We start from the raw sequence: 17,254 nt of genomic DNA on the forward strand, positions 1-17,254 counted from the left end.
GTGGATTGATTTTGGTTTCTCCTTGTGCTTGACCCAAGTAGATCAACTCAGCCATGTGCTGAGTGTTTCCATAATGTTATAACATAGGAATTGAAGCTGAAGAAACTCATGCTTTCTTGGGCCTCTTTGGCAAAGAAGGCGGACCAATTTGATGCAGCGTTTCCAATGACAGGTTGCTTTTATTCTTATGTTAATTCAAAATAATACTAGTCTGGAACCTGTGGCAAAATTGAGACTTTTCTGACCTTAGCTTTGGTAAAGGATTTTTATATCCAAGGAGGCTTAACTACAGATTTTAGGCTTTTCATGAGACAAGCCATGCTAGCTGAAGTGTCTTTCCTTACAGTTGCTATGCCAATGAAAGTCAAGACTTAGCAACTGTTCTGTGTAATGCTCATAAGCTCACTTCAAATATTCTCTGAAGTCTCACTCAGTTGATTTACTCCAGTCAGCTTGCAGCATACATTATCCTACTGAAAAAATCTTTAGTACAGCATATTGGTAAGTGCCATTTTTTCTGGTCCAACTGGATTCAAAAGATTATCTGTTATGTCTTAAAACTTGTCAAACACCACAAAAAGGAAGATAATAAAAATGCTTTTAAAAGTCCTTAGGAATGTCAAATGCCCTTCTTCCTGTTTCCTTTATATAATTTCCTCTCCCCTTTTCTGTAATCTGACCACATTAGTCATTTAAAAGTTATTTCTTTTTTATTGCAACACTTGGTAGACATAGGAAAAGAAAAGAGGTGGCTTCTGGAGAAGAAAGGAGGAAAGGGAACAAGTTTTCTGCCTTATTGCTTGCCTCGGGAGAAGGTGACTAAAAACTGACCTTGGACATGACTGTAGGTATTAAGTGATAAATGTAATACTATAGCTACTTTCCATTCAGCTTCCAGTCATGCGGGGTCAGTGCTGGACACGGTTAGGCAGAACCTTTCCTTTGCATAGTTCCCTTTATAAGTGTGGTAAAGATACTGTCCCTGTATATATTACTTTCAGACATGATCCACATCAAAACAGAAATAAACACTGACAGCATGCTTTGGCAGCTCAGTTTTGCCTGAATTAGACTATTAAGTTTGAAATTGAAATGGTCCCCACCTCTCTTGGTCATGGAAGGGCTGAAACATATTAAGGAATTACCGATTAAACACAGAACTCTATCAGGAAATGGTCAAAGAAAGGCTTGACTATGCATAATAAGTGTAATTCACAGGGCTTTAGAACAACAGCTAGTGTGAAAAACCCCAAGACTGAGAGAGGAGGACTAAGGGTATGTGGACCCAGATGCACAATGATTTGTACTAATGATTTGCATAAGTCCCATTGGCCAAAATCAGCAAAAGTTGGCAACTCATTTCAGCTAAAAGAATGGAAGTTGGGCACCTGTATTGCTGTGGGGAGCTGCATCTTAACATCAGAGTTCCCCAGCTGCGGAATAGGGGAAAAGCCTCTCCCCTCCTTTGCCATTGCCCAGTGGTGCAGTGTCCATCCCCATGGAGCCGTGAACTTAACCTGGAGGCAGGTGGGCTGTGTGCCATTCTGCTATACAAACAAGAATAGCAGAGCCAACTTAAACTCTAATCTTCCCTTCTTAATTGGCAGCTTAAAGTATTAAGGATACCAAGAGACAAAAAACAATAGGCTCTGGAGGTTGTGCAACTGAAATCCAGTTTCAGGGCTTTTCAGAGACCAAGGCCTCACCCTAACTGACTATGAAGGCACCTGGCTGTCAGTGCAGAAAAGGACAATGGATGAAGAGAAGTTGTTCCTCAGGCTTGAAAGTCGCAGAGCAGCAGGCTGATCGTGACTTTGATATAATCATCTGCTGAATCTACTGCTAGAGTCCAGATAATGACATGGGAAACAAAAGCAAGAACAGAAACACAGGAATATCCAAGCGAAGCCCCCAGAGAAAGGCCAGCTGCAAATGACCATGGCAAGAGGAAAATTTTGCTATTTAGGTAAAACACATGGAATCCATTACTCCCCAAAAGATGTCCTGATCCATCTAAACTGATGTCTTTATTCATGCTCAAATCCCCAAGAATAATCCATCAGCAACACCAGCTCCAGCTTACCCATTAAATCCTATTTGGAATTTAGTGATCAGCATGCCAGGAGAGCCATGGACTTCATTCTCACTGCAGGGCAAAGGAATAATACATTAATAAGCTTCCCTACCATTGCCCAAACTCTGTACTGCAAATAGATTAAAATACCATCAGTTTTGCTCTTCCTCAATAACTCTTCTTTGCTCCTCTTCAATAACTAACATCTGGTTAGAGCTAGCTGCTTGAAAAATTAATATTGGGTCTGTAACAATTACTAGCCAAACCAACTGTGAACGAAACCTGTCAGATCATATTATTGTTCCATTCCAAGGACACGGAAGATACCTTCTTTTTGCACAACAGCTTTTATACTTGCCATCAAGAATTCAGGGAACAGACATCAGCTCAAGCTTTAGTACCATAGGTGTTTTTAGTTTTTAATCAGTGAGTATTATTCAGGGTAAAGGTGGGTAGTGGATGAAACATCAGTTGAATTGCCTCAGCCAAATTAAATTTGTTCAGCCATTCTGGTTATTGGACACCTCTGTGATGCTGATATATTTATACTTTTTAGTATTCTCCTAGGGCAATACAAGCACAGAGGTTAATGAGGTTATTTCAAGTGTTATGGAAAAAGATGCAGCTGAAGTCTTTGAGACTTTACAGCCCTATGCCTACGTTCTTTGTACTTGTGCTGGTCTTTAGGCCATTTTTGTGGAGACTGGCAAGGAAGAGTGTTCTGAGACTTCAGGTCTCACATACCAGTGCAGGAACTTGGAAGATCCTCCCAGGAGGGAGGAATCTTTGTAAGCTAAGATTTAGCTTTAGAGGAACACTTTGCTATTTAGGTAAAACCCATGGAATCCATTACTCCCCAAAAGATGTCCTGATCCATCCATACTGATGCCTTTATTCATGTTTAACTCTTGAAGAATAATCCATCAGCAACACTAGCTCCAGTTTACCCATTAAAACCTGTTGATTAGTGATCACACCAGGAGAACCATGAATGATACTTGAAGGACAAGCCAGTTGTAAGGAAATGTGTTGCTGTTCTCCGTAGCAGTGAGCTGGTGAAGGTCAATTCTTTTAAAGGAGCAAGATGACAGTTGATTTGTTAGTGTTTGTTACAGACTCAGTTTTTATTTTTCACCCATTTAGCTCTAACCAGGCGTTAGAATTGTCGAACAGGAAGAAACAAAATTGCTGGAATATTTCAACCTAGAAGAAGAATTCAATTTAGAAAAATTCGAAATATAAATGTTTAATGAGACTGGAACTTAACAGTCCCATTTTGTGTATCATGCTAATAATGTTATTTTCTTTACAGGAATGTAGTCTGTTCTACTCCAAAAGGTTCTGCCTCCCCTGTGTGAATGAAAACCTAAAGGCCTTTCCTTTGGAAATACAAGAAGATATGGATAAAAGGAAGGCCCAACAAAAATCCTTCCCCTGTAAAAAACTGGATACAGGAACATAAATATGAAGGACCAAGAGAGAAAGATATTTGGCAGGGGTTTCTCTTCTCTCCTTTTGGAGACTATCATGTTGCTCCTTTTAAAGAAGTGACCTTCATCAGCTCACTACTACAGAACACAGTAACACATTTCCTTACAATTGGCTTGGTTTCAAACATAACCATCCAGTGATTGCAGTGCCAGCAGTATGTCCTTAAGGTGTTGAAGAGCCAGAAAAAACAGCAGACAAGCGTGTTGTCACCACATGAAATGCATATAGTAAAAAGCCTAAACAGCATATAGCATAGAGCCCATGTCCAAATTTTCATATTTGTTATTTTAATGTATTATGTTATTCTTGACACTCCTACAGTGTTACGAAAATCTGAGCCAGATGTATCTGGCTTAATTCAATATACATACAAGAAAGTCAGTATACACCAATTGTTAACCTGACAGTGCTGTCCTGATAAGGTATTACCATAGACAAGGAGTTCAAAGCTTTATTGTAAAGTCTAAAATAAAACTGTTATGAGAAAATGTCACAGATATCCATAGAAATATCTCCATTCTTCAAGACTATAATAAAATTATAAAATAAATAGAATATATAATAAATAAAATTATAAAGTACTATCACAGCTTTAACACTTCTGAAGGTAGGTGCTCTTATAATAAAATAATAATTAAAAAAAAAGATACAAGTCACTTGCACTTGCACTCACTTGGCACTCAGTCTTCTGGTTCATGTCAATATAGTGACAGGAGAGGACCCTTAATACACGTAGTTTTTGCTTTACAGGTAAAGATTAACTGATATTAAATTGAAAAGGAAGTAATCTGGAAATACAAAAGTTCAGTTAATAAGCTCAATTCTTACCTGAACTGGGCAGTTAAACTGTACCTAGAACAGGGGTTTCAGAAACAGTTTCAGTCAAAAAAAGAGTAAAAAAATTGTGAGGCAAATAGCAATTTGTTTAGCTCAAAAAATTAGCTGCTCAATTACTTGTGTTGATTTTGCCTTCATTACAAGGAAAATTTAGGTGACATTTATGTAAAACCAAATAGTCACACACCTTAAGAAGATGTCTAGAACGCTCCTGAATGACCAAATCACATTATTTAGTCAAGCTTTTTTTGGTCATTGGTTCAGAACCAGTTAATGTCTTGTTAGTATCTCCTCTTTTCTCAACTATCCTATCCATATAATTTGTCATATGTCAACATCTAAACTTGATCATTTTAGTAGAATGATCTGTATGTCTGTTAAAAGAAATGAACATTATTTCAGTGAGTTCTTTTTAGTTCTTCAGGATGTTTGTGTCCTAAAGTCAATCTTTTTTTTTTTTTTCTCCTCTGACCCTAGTATATTGGTGTCCTCTGTTGAGGACTGAAATTTCTGCAGTTACTAGAGGAGCAATAACAGACCTGTTAGTACCCTTCTCAAGCTCTGTGTGCTTTATGACATTATATATGTATATGTGTGTATATATATATATATATACATACACACATCTTTGTGGGGAAAAAAGATACATGTTAGAAGTCAACATTTCAGATTCCTTTTTGCAGTGACAAGAGACTACACTTTCACAGAAAATAATATTAAATTTATTTAAAATAGGTGGTATTAAATTTCCATTTTATGTTAGACTTTAAAAGTTGTAGTGTATCTTACCAGCTCTGTACAAATAACAGAGGCATAAACCTCTGTGCTAAAACCAGAACTTTAAACAGAACGAGAGATGCTAAAAAGAGAATTGCAGCGCTTTTCTGTCCTAAAATTGTAGTCTTATAGTCAAGGTGACAAAAAGCAACATAGTTATGTGAGATCATGCAATATGTTTATACCAGCAAATGTCTTTGTAAAACACTATTTCCTGTATGCAACAGGTTATATCTCAACTCTTAGCTTGAGAGTACGTTTTAGAAGCCTGGCTAGTGCAGTTCGCATCTAAACATGAATGTGTCTTTCAGTTGTATGACATGCAAGTCTGTCTTGGGACTGGGGATGCGCCTACTAATGTGCTGGGAAGGACCTGGTGTCTCTGAACTGTTTTGCCTCCTGTTCAACCTCCTCTGTGCTCTTAAAGAAAAATGCAGTTAACTCATTTATTCATAATCATTATCTTTGCCATCATGAGATGATAGCAGCATCATTTAAAGCCCTCAGAAATGACCCTACCTTTAAGTGATCAGTTGAACCAGAGGGGAAGTAGACTCAGTTACTAAAAGGCAGCAGAACCTGTAACTACAGAATTTTTAATTTGGTCCAGTACAGCTCATTTATCTCTCTTGAGCACAACAGAGAAAGCCAAGTTAAGGGTACCTCTGCTTCACAGTTACCTAGTTACACATACCTTTTAGGTGAAGAAAATCATATTTCCAACAAGTACCACAAACTGGCTCAATAGCTCAGGGCTGTTAGATATGTTCTGGCATCTCTGGTCTATGCTTTAAGGTAAGAAGGTTGACCTACATGCAACTTGGTATTTTCTGGAATGACAAAGTATTATTATGTATTTCATATTCTTATATTCACATTGAACATAAGCATTATGGACTTGGTATATTGTTTTGGTATATATGTGGTTTCACAGACGAAATGCCATCATGCCCAAACTTACCAGCCACGAGGCCTACTCTTTGAGGAATGCAGTCATTATAATTTGGTTTCATCAGGTTCTGCAAGTACTTTCTGCTGCTCAGAATCAGGCCTTCAATGCTCCTCAGCATAGCTTGTGATTCTTTATCCTCTGCTGTAAATCTTGCTTCAGCACTCTTACCAGCTTAATAAATCCCCAGATTCTTGAAGGAAACCAATTATCAGTGATATATCCTTCCTACAGATTTAATTGAAGTCATGCTCATCAAATTAGTATGCTATACTTCATGGAGAAGTGCATTCAGTGTTTGTTGAATTCAACAAACGTCTCAACCTGGTCACAGTCAACGAGAATGAAAGGACACAGCAGGACGGTGGGTCGGCAGACAAACTGATGAAATAGCTATGTAAATACATATTATGTATGCAATGTGTGTATGTACGTTACACGCACGTTCCCAATTTAAAGGGTGTGTCTAACAGTAAACCTGTAAGCATCAGCACTTTAAAGATGTTTGAAATATCATTCCAACTTCAAAATGTCCTTGCAATACTCACATCTTATTATGTAGTAAGCGTACTTAACAGTTTGTTAACAGGTATTTGATACTAACCCAAAAAACCTGGGCACCAATTCCATCAAAGGTTGCTTGTCCACTCTTGTTCACTGCTAGAAATCAGCATGATTACTCCCTGCTCTAATGTTAAGCAGCCAAGTTTTTTCTGAAGCAGGCTTTGTATACCAAATTAAGGCAAATCAGGTGAAGGCAAAATCATTCAAGTTCTTAACTGCAGTAGAGCAGCACAAAACACATATTCATGCCACTGGTACTATGGCAGGAGCAACAGGCGCCACCGTTCTCAGCTGCACCACCACCCTGCACTCCCCAGATCCTGATTTGGCAAACATTTACACAAGCTATCAGTTGCGATCGTTAGTGGTTGTTCAAGAGCACCAAACAGAACTGCTCCCATGTACATAAAAGTTACTCATGTGTGCAGAGTCTTTGAAGGAGGGACTCTAAGATTTGGCAGCTGCTTTGGGTAATGTACAAGAGGCAGCTAGCAAGCGTGTTTGTGTCAAAACCATGACATTACAGTGAATTACTTCCCTGGAAGTAAAAGGTCAGCACAAGTCATTAAATTCACTTCTAAAAATACTTTATTTTTTTTTAAAACCATTAAGGCAAATCCATATTTCAAATTAACTGTGTTTACATTCAGTCTTAAAGGATGACTTTTTAATTTTTTTAAAGCACATAGGTTCCTACCAGTCTCTATACAAACACTATGAATTCAACCTCTTATTTTTAAAGGAGACAGAAAAATCAGAATGCAAAAAAGACAAAAAATGTTTAGTTCAAGTTTTTTTCATCCTAGATCAGTAGGCTGGTAACATCTGAGAATGCATTGTCATATTTAGCTGTGTGTAATTTTTACATTCCCAAGTGCAAGAGACTTTGTCTTTCCTGTAAATCCCTGTGAGACCAGGGCTTCCATTCTTTCTTGAAAATTTCATTTGCATTGTTCTGACAGAAAGAAACTTGGGAACTTGGCTTGAATTAGTGGTATTTTACTGGGAAACAAGTGTTCCATGAGAATTGGGTTTGACTACTCCCTGCAAGAAATATCTGTTCTTTTAAGCTCCATATTTATTGTAATAAAATGTACCCAGAACCTCCTAAAAACATACATGACTGGAAACAATGATTTGGTGGTTTTTTCTCTTTAATATTGATATCTTGACTTAATTAAACACTTGCTAGCTCTAGTGATTAGGGTTTGGCAAAGTTATCAAAAACGTGCTTTTTTGGGTCATACCAGGTCACGGATAATTTAAGATGTGATGAAGGGGTTTAACATTATGATGTAGGTAAACTGTTGTGTTACAATCCTAAGGGAAATTCAGAGCAATTGTTTGTAAAAGCTGTGACATAGCAGAGGCAATACGAAGTACAGCTCATCCGAGAGGCTGATAAAACAGACTTCATCAAACAGTTAAGAGGGGTGGTTTGGTTAAAATCCATAACACTAGAACATTGATTACTGAAGAAATAACTAAAGTCATAAATGCTCTTCCTTCCACTTCTGAAGCCGGAGGAAGGTATCTGTGGCTACCGAGATGGAGCCAGGGCTTCACATATCCACCTGCTCCACAGGATTAGTTTCCCAGGGGAGAGGGGTGCATGAGTTGATCAGAAGCAAGCTCCCTGCCGCTATCCACAGAAGAGCCGTAGCAGTCTGCTTGGTAACTGTGTGCTGGACGGCGCCGCTGGTGAGTGCCCACAGATACCGCTCTGCATACGCACATGGGACCACTAACAGCTGTGTTACTGCTGTTACTCCATGAAGGCAACCCTGTGCTGCCGCGTGGCAAAATACACCTTGACATGCAAATGTCCCAGAGGTAATGGAGAGTGGATTTGAACAGCACTCTACCTGGTTATCTGCACATGAATCATCCACCAGAAAAGTTGCTAACCTTCTTACCGTTCCTGTTGCACATCACAAACAGATTTTGAATGATTGAACTGCACTCCTACGCAGTAGAAGTGGAATGCAATACCTGCATGTTGCCAGTTTTTCGGGAGTTAGTATTTTCCCATACCACCATTTATTTTTTTTTTTCTTTCAAGTGTAAAGAATGCCATGAAACTTCTTGCATTGATCATAAGGCTGGTGTCTTTTCCACAATAGGGATTACTGTACCTGCATATCCAACCTGAGAAAATACTCCAAAATACTTCAACTTTAAGTACCTTATGCTTGATCTTGCAGTCCGTATTTAAAGCCCAGCCTCTAATCAGATTATTCTTTTTTGTGCATGCAGCCTATCCCCTGGGCAGAGGAAACCCGTGAAATTGAGGTCCTTGCAATTGGAATTCTCTTTTGAAACATCCTTGCACTGAACTCTGACAAGATCGACTAACACAATAATAAAGGAGTTCAAGAAAAAAAAACCCAAAACCAACAGCTTCAGGAGCAGAAAAATATTTTTTAAACCTGTAAGCACATTAGAGAAAACAAGAGAGGAAACGCCCTTGCCCTAGGACGGGTTTAGTTAACATGAATTTGTATCACATATTTACAGTGTAAAGTGACATTATCCGGTAGTGCCTTTTACAGGTGTTTTTTCCATTGCTGGCTATGAAATTGAGTAAAGAAGTAGCTGTAGGTTACCACAAGAAACTCCAGTAGAGCTTTTATAAATAAGACACAAACATCTTGGTAGACAATATACCTGTATGGTCACACTGATCAAGTGAAAATTTCAAGATGCAGTGATTTGGGGAAATAGAATTTTATCTATTTATCTATATAATGCACTAAGTATAAATCATTGCTGGAACGTTTGTAACATACTGTGCTTGCACTAGATGCTATGTTTTGACTACAGCAAAATAAAAAGTGTACCTTTACAAGGTAACTTTTCTACTGGGATTAGTTAGCTGGAATGCTGTAGGCACAGCCTGTCGCCTGAAACACAGGACACAGAATCCCTGTGAACAGATTCTGAATTCACCTCTACTTAAAATCATAAAGGGAACGCTCCTATAGAAAATGCCAATAACGGCATTTCAACATTTTGTTTTGCATTGTCAAATTCCATATTTAAAATACATCTATAAAAACTGCAAATCAAGCTAGTGCAGGTAGAAGGAAATGATCCTGAATACACTTTACTATTCCTAGTAAGCTGCAAGTCAGTTCCTCGGAGAATACCAGTAATGGAGTATTAACAAAATGTAGCTCTCTTTCGCGCTCTTTTCAGAATTTTAAGGAATATGAACTACTGTGCTGTAAAGCAAAGATGAACTTAGTTCTATGAACTGTCTTTCATATTGGTGAACTTAAGACATTAAAAATATTAACTCTGTTTTGGAATTGCAGCTCTTCACCTAGACTTACTTTTATTAAAATTAAATAAAAGGAAGTCCACGTTCTATGTGAAAATATATTTTAAAATTTTGTTACAGTTGTCAATAACAAACACTGAGAAGTTGCAGAATTTGTGATACTTCTTCACAAATGATACAGTAATAAAGACTAGACAGGAATAAATAGCAGTTTGTCTTTGACTTCAGGCCCATCATCCTTACCCCCATAAAAGTATATCTTTCCTCACTGTACAAAAGGGTTCACAAGATAAAGTATGAAACAAATATTTAAATTAAATAATTTACGTATTTTTCTTAAAGCACCTCTGTAATATAATTTAGTGAAAGTTTATATCTTGCAATTATATTCTCATATTTTACAAATTGAAACATGAAGAAATGGTATCACATTAAATTAAAAAGATCCCACAACACATAACAATATCAATAATCTTAGCTCAAACCCACATATAATTTACATCTCTAGTAGAAGAAGGATAATAAAGCTGATTAAACCTAGATTTAAAAAAATTATATGCAGATTATTAAGAAAGCACTTGAGATACAAGCAAGCACCAGATACCACACTACACCTTCAACACTTAACGGACCAGGGTTTTGGGGGAAGGACCATTATTTGTAAGACCTTATGCTTAAGCAGTATCACAACTGCTGCAAAAGCATTTGTTAAATATAGTTGCAAATTTTCAACTAAAAGGGACGCTTTTAAGGAGAGACTGAGCTGGAATTGTTCCTTTTCAGACACAGTACAGGCAGCTACAGTGTAATCTTCGCTAACTGCTTTGTCTGAAATGGTGCGTAAGTCATCCAGGGTTTCCGATAGAAATAAGGAGGAAATTCAAATAGTATGTGACCCAGCTCTCATGATGAATAAATCTCTCCAAGTTTTACCAGTTTGAATAAACAAACAAATGTTTAGATGCTTATTATAAGCTCTTTGATTCGCAAACTTGTGCTAGCTCTCTCATGAGAACGGACTTAGTGCAACTGCTGGTATTTCCTAAATCTGCGCAGGCCAGAAATAACGCAAAAATATGCTCTTTGGCAACACTTCAGCTTTCTAGCAGCTGGCTAGAACCAAAGCAAAGGCACATGGAAATGGCAATTAAGTAAAAAAGGAGATTTCTTTAAAAGTTAGGAAAGATTCAGTTTCTGTAAGTGGAAAACGTTCCCATCTATTGTCTATCAATTTGTGTTTATAATAAAAGTGGGATTCTGAAATTTAAAAAGGTACAAAGTAACTGATTTTTTTTTAAATGGCAGTTGTTTGCTGTGACACTGAAGACAGTACACCTTTAAAGAAAATCTTTAAGGAGATAAAAATGAACATCAGATTTCCCTAACACTTGACACAAAGCCTTCCTTTTCCTTTTTTTTTCTTCCCCTTTGTCAAAGTACCTAGGGCATCTCAATAAATAAAAAAAGTAAAAAAAACCTCAAAAATGAGTACGTTATATATTTGTTGAAAACTTAAGTCATACTGTTGTTTCCTAGGATTTTTCTCAATTCTTCTGTTGTCTCTTGTCTTAAGCTGTTTGCGGGTACTGCTTGCTAACCAGAGTTCTTTGGTGCTATAGTAAAAGCACTGATCACTTTCTTTCCCTCCATAGAATGGGTATTTTAAAATATTAAATGGTCTGTATAAGGTGGAGAAGCTGAAGGCTCCTCAGTATTAGATCTCATACTAGTTAAGATTCCAAACTTCAAAAAAACCCAAACACAAACTGAGTTATCTCGAAATTTAATTGGCAAAAGCCTGCTGCAGTCATCTACTGCAGTAGCGAATGTACTTTGTTAGAAGTGTAATGTAGAGATTAAGAATTCCTTTTGCCCATTAATGCTTGGGAAGTGACTTCTCTGCCCTGTGTCATTCTTTGACAAGACTGTGGGTATGTCCACGGTGCAGCAGTGTGGGCAGTGGGATCCATCCAGAATTTTAGGCTATGTTAACAGCTTGTTCATATTTCTGTAATTCTGAGATGCGTTCTTTCCGGGTTTTTTTTTTTTTTCATTAAAGGTCTTCAATTTAATTTAAAACAGAAATCAAACTTTGGTGTCCAAAGAACTAGTCAAAAAATGCTTGCTGGTTTTCAAATAAGAAAACAAAATGATCTGGAACAGGAAAAATGCAAATTACGCCAAAAATCCCAACACCAATAATAGAAAGCTGTTACAAGCAGCTGTTAATATAGCTAAAACTTTATGCCTTCCACTGAATTATGCTGTTTTCAATTCTTTATAGTTTTGTTGAGTATTTAAGGATTTATTATCAATAAAGTGTTTTAGCCACTTTTGAGAACAAGAGCAGTAAAAATAGGTTTTGTCCACACTGTCCACATCTGATTTTCCTGAGAAATTTCAGTACACCTCAACTATGGAACACAACATTGAAATTTGCCCTTTGCAAAAATCTGAGCTTTGGGGGAAAAAAAATTTTAAAAAAAAAATAATCAGCTTATACTTTTATTAGAAGATAAACTTAAAATAGTTGGCTATTAGAGTTTCAGTATGCCATCACAGAATGGCTACGATTTAATTTTTTTTTAGTAAACAATATTGCATATCATTTATTTCAATGCTGAATATCTTATATCTGAACGCCACAGTTCCCTAGTGAAACATGGCTGACTGGAAGAATAAAGCAGCATCATTGTTAAAATACTAATGTTATTTTTGAGGGCTTACTATCTGTACTGCTGTAAGACACAAAAGACAATCCATTTTTCATCTGCTGTTTCCTGGTAAGGCCAACAATATTCTCTTAATAAGGCATTAGAAGCAGCTGTAACGTTAAGGCCTATTCTTGCTGTTGCTGACAGGCGACAGGAAAGGGGAGAAAATTTTCTGCTCATGCATTTATTGTTTCTATCCTGCCCTTGACGGTTACCAAATTTGAGGCCTATGCTTTACTGTTTTACACTAACTATATCTGGCATTAAAACCTCTGCTAATGACCATCACCTGGATAAACACCAAATTGCTTTTAAATGTGTAATTTATCCAATGTCTAGCCATGCCAGCAGGCCTGTAAAGAAACAAGCATTGTGACTAAAATAAGAATCATAGTGTGAGGTTCTCACCTTATCAATCTTATTTAATTCTTGTAATGAAGGTTTAAGATTATGAAGTCTTCAAACATGCTACAGTAAAAATGTACAAAGTGTCCTCCTGTGCCACTGAAACCTAAACTATCGTGAAAATGCCAAGATTGGCTCCTGAGATCTTTGTGTTATGAAAGAAGTATTAAAATAAAGAAATAATAACGTGAAGGTACTGTATTAAAAAAAAAATTAAAAATTTTAAAAAATAGCACAGTGTCTTGCATGCAGCTAGCACTTTAATGTAGCACTGATAAAAGATTCTGTAAAATGGCAAAGTCAAGCAGTTCCTTATGGCTTATTTTTCATCAGGAGTAAGTACTACTGTAAAATCAGGAGTTTCCTCTCAGGAACATGATAATCTTACTCTCAGCTGTGCTGTCTTTCATAATATTATGCAATCACACCTACAAACACTGTTCTTGGTAATATTGTCACCTTATCCACTGTGGCTGTATGGACAAGGACAAAATTTGGCAACATAATCTAATACTTCTATTCAGAAGGCCTAAGAAATAATAGAAGGAAATATATCCGAGTGGGTAATTGGAAAAAAGAAATAGTGTATTCATCAGAAAAGTCAATGGGTCCAAAAAATTCTTATACTGCCAAGAAGAAAGAAGGTGCCTTTCCTATACAATCATTTCTTCAGAGTAAGCTATCCCTGCACTAGAATGCTGTGCAGCTGAAATTCTTTTTTTTGGGGGGCTAGAATCAGATTTTTCAGTCTCTCCAAAAGCCTACCTAATTTGAAGTAATATTTTTAAGTCAAAACTGCATCTTAAAAGTTCTCAAAAAGACATGTATAATAAAGTATGATATATTTTCCACCAGGGACATTTTTATATTTCCTTAAAAGACTTTTGAAAAAAGGGTTCCATCTCTTTCTTACACTTACTCTTCAAAAAACACCTGAATGGAGCATCTCTGCTGTATTTTAGATAGCTCTTTGGATTTTATTTCATTTCATAAAAGAACCGTCTTTTAAACATGATAATCCTAAGGTATACTAATGTAATACTAGATGAAGCTGTGCTGCATTTCATGGAATTAGAGCAGCAGCGGTTCAAAGGTCGTTCAGATTTTTTTAGAGGTGTATGTACAGTAACATCCAACCATTTGATACACCTAGACTGACTGCTGTAAGAAAAAGCGTTAGTTGGTTCTCAGTAACTACTATTAGCCAAAAGTGCATAATCTTTATGATTGTGCATACACCTGGAGAAAATTTGCTGAATTTGTTATATTAACTCTAAAATGACTAAGCCAAGAGGAAATACAATTTTGTTCATTTCTGTTACTTAACATTCTGATTTATTGTACAAATAAGTATTCCTTACCAATCTTCAAATTTCCAAATAAAAGAACCATTGTAAAACACTTCATAAGCACTATGATCAGTATTCTTCTGCAGAACTCTTTCAAAAGAAGACAAAAGATCCCAAACTGAAAGAAGTGTAACACTCCAGTTACCCAGCTTTTAGATTTCTCATGCTCTGAGCTGAGTGAACAGCAGATAACTGTGCAAGTAGTTTTGCTCCCATCTGTTATTAGTATTGCTTTTGTCTTTAAATATTGTGGAAAAAAAATACTAAAAATCCTTAATACATATCCCTGTAGATTTCCTGTAGTAAGGGGTGTAAATGTGCATCAGATTCAGTCTTCTTAATTATCTGAACAAGCTGAGCATGCTCTGTGACAAGTTGTCGGAGGTCAGCCATTTTTTGGAGAAGTTTCGGGAAGAGGAAGGTGTCGTCAGGGTGGTTGGTTTGCAAATGAAGTTTCAGTACATGCACAATGCTCTCCTGCATTTTTTCAATGTGTCCTACATTTACAAGACCAGGACGATCTGTTCTCAAAACAAAATGATACATGTGATAATTTTATAATTATTCTTTAAAATAGGCTACTTTATAGATTCTATATTGTAGGCTACAGTGTGTATTTACAATATACACTGAGGACAATGAGGCTCAAAATGAATCTTTAAGAAAAAATAATATTTTTTTTTTAAAAAAAAGTAGCATTCTATCCCTTTGGACAAAGTTTTGTCAATGCCCGCAGTTACCTGAGCAGAGATTTCATACAACCTGTGCTACAACAGAAACCCCCCACCACCACTCTCTCAGCCCCAAACCCAGCAGAGATATCCAGCCTAGAAATCCAGTTCTATATTCTGTATGTCCTGATAACAGAATTCAAACAGTAAAGATGGAAAAAGAAAGCATGTGTCTACTTCTAGAGAGTTCTTGAAGTCTGGTAGCAATACGGCAAGACATAAATAACAAGCGTTAACTCTTGGTTCCCATATGTATATTGGCACAGCACAAGTTACTGACAGGACGCAGAGAAGCACTATTAAGGATGCTTCACTCTTCCTAGTCTATGATCTCATTTTCAGCTACCTACAGTCCTATAATACCTTTACTCTCCATATCGAACTTCTCTGTAAGAATTCTGGGACATCAGGCTAAAACTGAAGCTAGTTTCAAGAAGATGGGGGGGGGGGGGGGGGGGGGGGGGGGCGCGCAGGGAACCAAACCAAACCAAAACATTTTGCCTGCAAAGAACTCCCTTGACTTTTGAAAATGTCAAAATACCAATGTATTGTGCACAAGTAAGTCAAGATTTGATGGGAATTTGCTGCCTAAACTAGCACATGAAGCTTTTGAAAGTCTAAAGATTGTATCTTTCTTGTAAGTGCTGAGGACGCAACCGGGGGCAGTGAAACATCCTATGCATATGGCTGAATGCAAAAAAGGGAGGAGGGAGCAGTTGTTGGAACTTTCCTGATCTTTTCTTTCCCTTTCTTAAAACACTTATGGATAGATTTGAATTTAACCTTAAACATGAACTGAATTTAACCTTAAACATGAACATCCTTGCTTTTTGGAGGAAAGAAAGAATTACAAATTATTGTTAAATTTGTGTTCCTTTACTCACAAAGAGTTCAATCAACAGGCATTAACAAAACAGAAAAAAACAGAAAAGCCAAGCCCCATGTCCTTAGGTACTACGAAATAATTTTTAAAAATGCCATCAGCTAATTTTTTTTAATTAGCTAAGCTTTTTTTTTTTTTTTTAACAGTTAGTGATATTCAACTCAGAACATAGGAAGGCATCAACAGAGCTGTGCATTTGTGCAGAACCCATTACATGATGCAATCAGCAAGTGTCAAAGATGAGCAAAGCTATAACCTGCACCTGCCTCCAGTCTTATTACATAGTATTTTTTCCTGCCCATTTGGCAGATACAAATAGTGTTTCCAATCCAGCTTTAAACATTAAAAAAAAAATCCTCCACACCTCAAACAAAACAAACACTAATGCTCTTTGCATCCCACTTTTAAAAACAGAGAGTAACTAGACCCCTCTCTGTGGCTAAACAATTCCAAGCACGTCTACTATTCTGCAAAGCAAAATACAGGCTCAGAACTTAACAGTTACACAGTATCTTCCACGAAACATGCTAAAAGGGAAAATGACATAGTGGTAGAATTGCATCTTCAAGAAATATGTAAGTTTTTCTATTAAAATTATTAATTTATGTAAAGAAAATTAAAAAAAATTACTACCTTAAAGAACAAATAAGTAATGCTTACCTCCACAGCAAATGATGGCAGCAACAAAAAGCGATATATCACTATCATCCAATTCCAGTGCATTGAATTTCATTGCAAAATCAAATTTTGGCTCCATTATGTCACAGAATGGCTTTCTCAGGCTTTTCAGGAACTCCCGGGTTATAAAACCATTTCCATAGGCTACCAGCATCCCGTCCTTGTTCATCACAGATGCTAACATGGCAAATATGGCTTCATAAACCCCATATTTTAACAGTGTCACTTGATCATTCAAGTCAAGATTGGAGAAGCCAGGGATAGATTTGGCAAATTCAGTAAGTTCTGTGACTGTCTCTACAGACGTACACTGGCAGCAGTGGAAGATTCGAACTTCTGCTTCCTTGTTCTGAATTCCATTGGCTACCAATTTTGCCACCAGAGTCTTCTCTGCCATGCACAAGGTATCCATATCATATATAACAAATGGCTACAAAGAAAAAAAACAACCTAATTCAGTTACAAAATAATGGTTATTAATCATTGGTTTCCTAAAGAATATGTATTTTGATAAACTTT

General features: G+C 36.9%; 2 protein-coding genes across 15 annotated transcripts in view; one reads left to right on the forward strand and one right to left on the reverse strand.

Annotated features, from left to right (window-relative positions):
- Positions 1 to 7,808, forward strand: part of CDPF1 (cysteine rich DPF motif domain containing 1) — a 22,454-nt gene extending 14,646 nt beyond the window's left edge. For all 8 annotated transcript variants that reach the window (XM_040594405.1, XM_040594404.1, XM_040594406.1 and 5 more), the window contains one exon: positions 3,387 to 7,808. In XM_040594405.1, the coding sequence (XP_040450339.1) occupies positions 3,387 to 3,536 (150 nt within the window). In that variant the 3' untranslated portion in view covers positions 3,537 to 7,808. The remainder of the gene's footprint in view (positions 1 to 3,386) is intronic.
- The window catches only part of PPARA (peroxisome proliferator activated receptor alpha), a 45,235-nt gene continuing 35,243 nt past the window's right edge, over positions 7,263 to 17,254 (reverse strand). For all 7 annotated transcript variants that reach the window (XM_040594393.1, XM_040594396.1, XM_040594391.1 and 4 more), the window contains 2 exons: positions 16,718 to 17,165; positions 7,263 to 14,964 (listed from right to left, as the gene is read on the reverse strand). In XM_040594393.1, coding sequence (XP_040450327.1) covers positions 14,717 to 14,964; positions 16,718 to 17,165 — 696 coding nt within the window. In that variant the 3' untranslated portion in view covers positions 7,263 to 14,716. The remainder of the gene's footprint in view (positions 14,965 to 16,717; positions 17,166 to 17,254) is intronic.

This window comes from Falco naumanni, chromosome 5 (genome assembly GCF_017639655.2).
Source record: "Falco naumanni isolate bFalNau1 chromosome 5, bFalNau1.pat, whole genome shotgun sequence".
NCBI lineage: Eukaryota > Metazoa > Chordata > Aves > Falconiformes > Falconidae > Falco > Falco naumanni.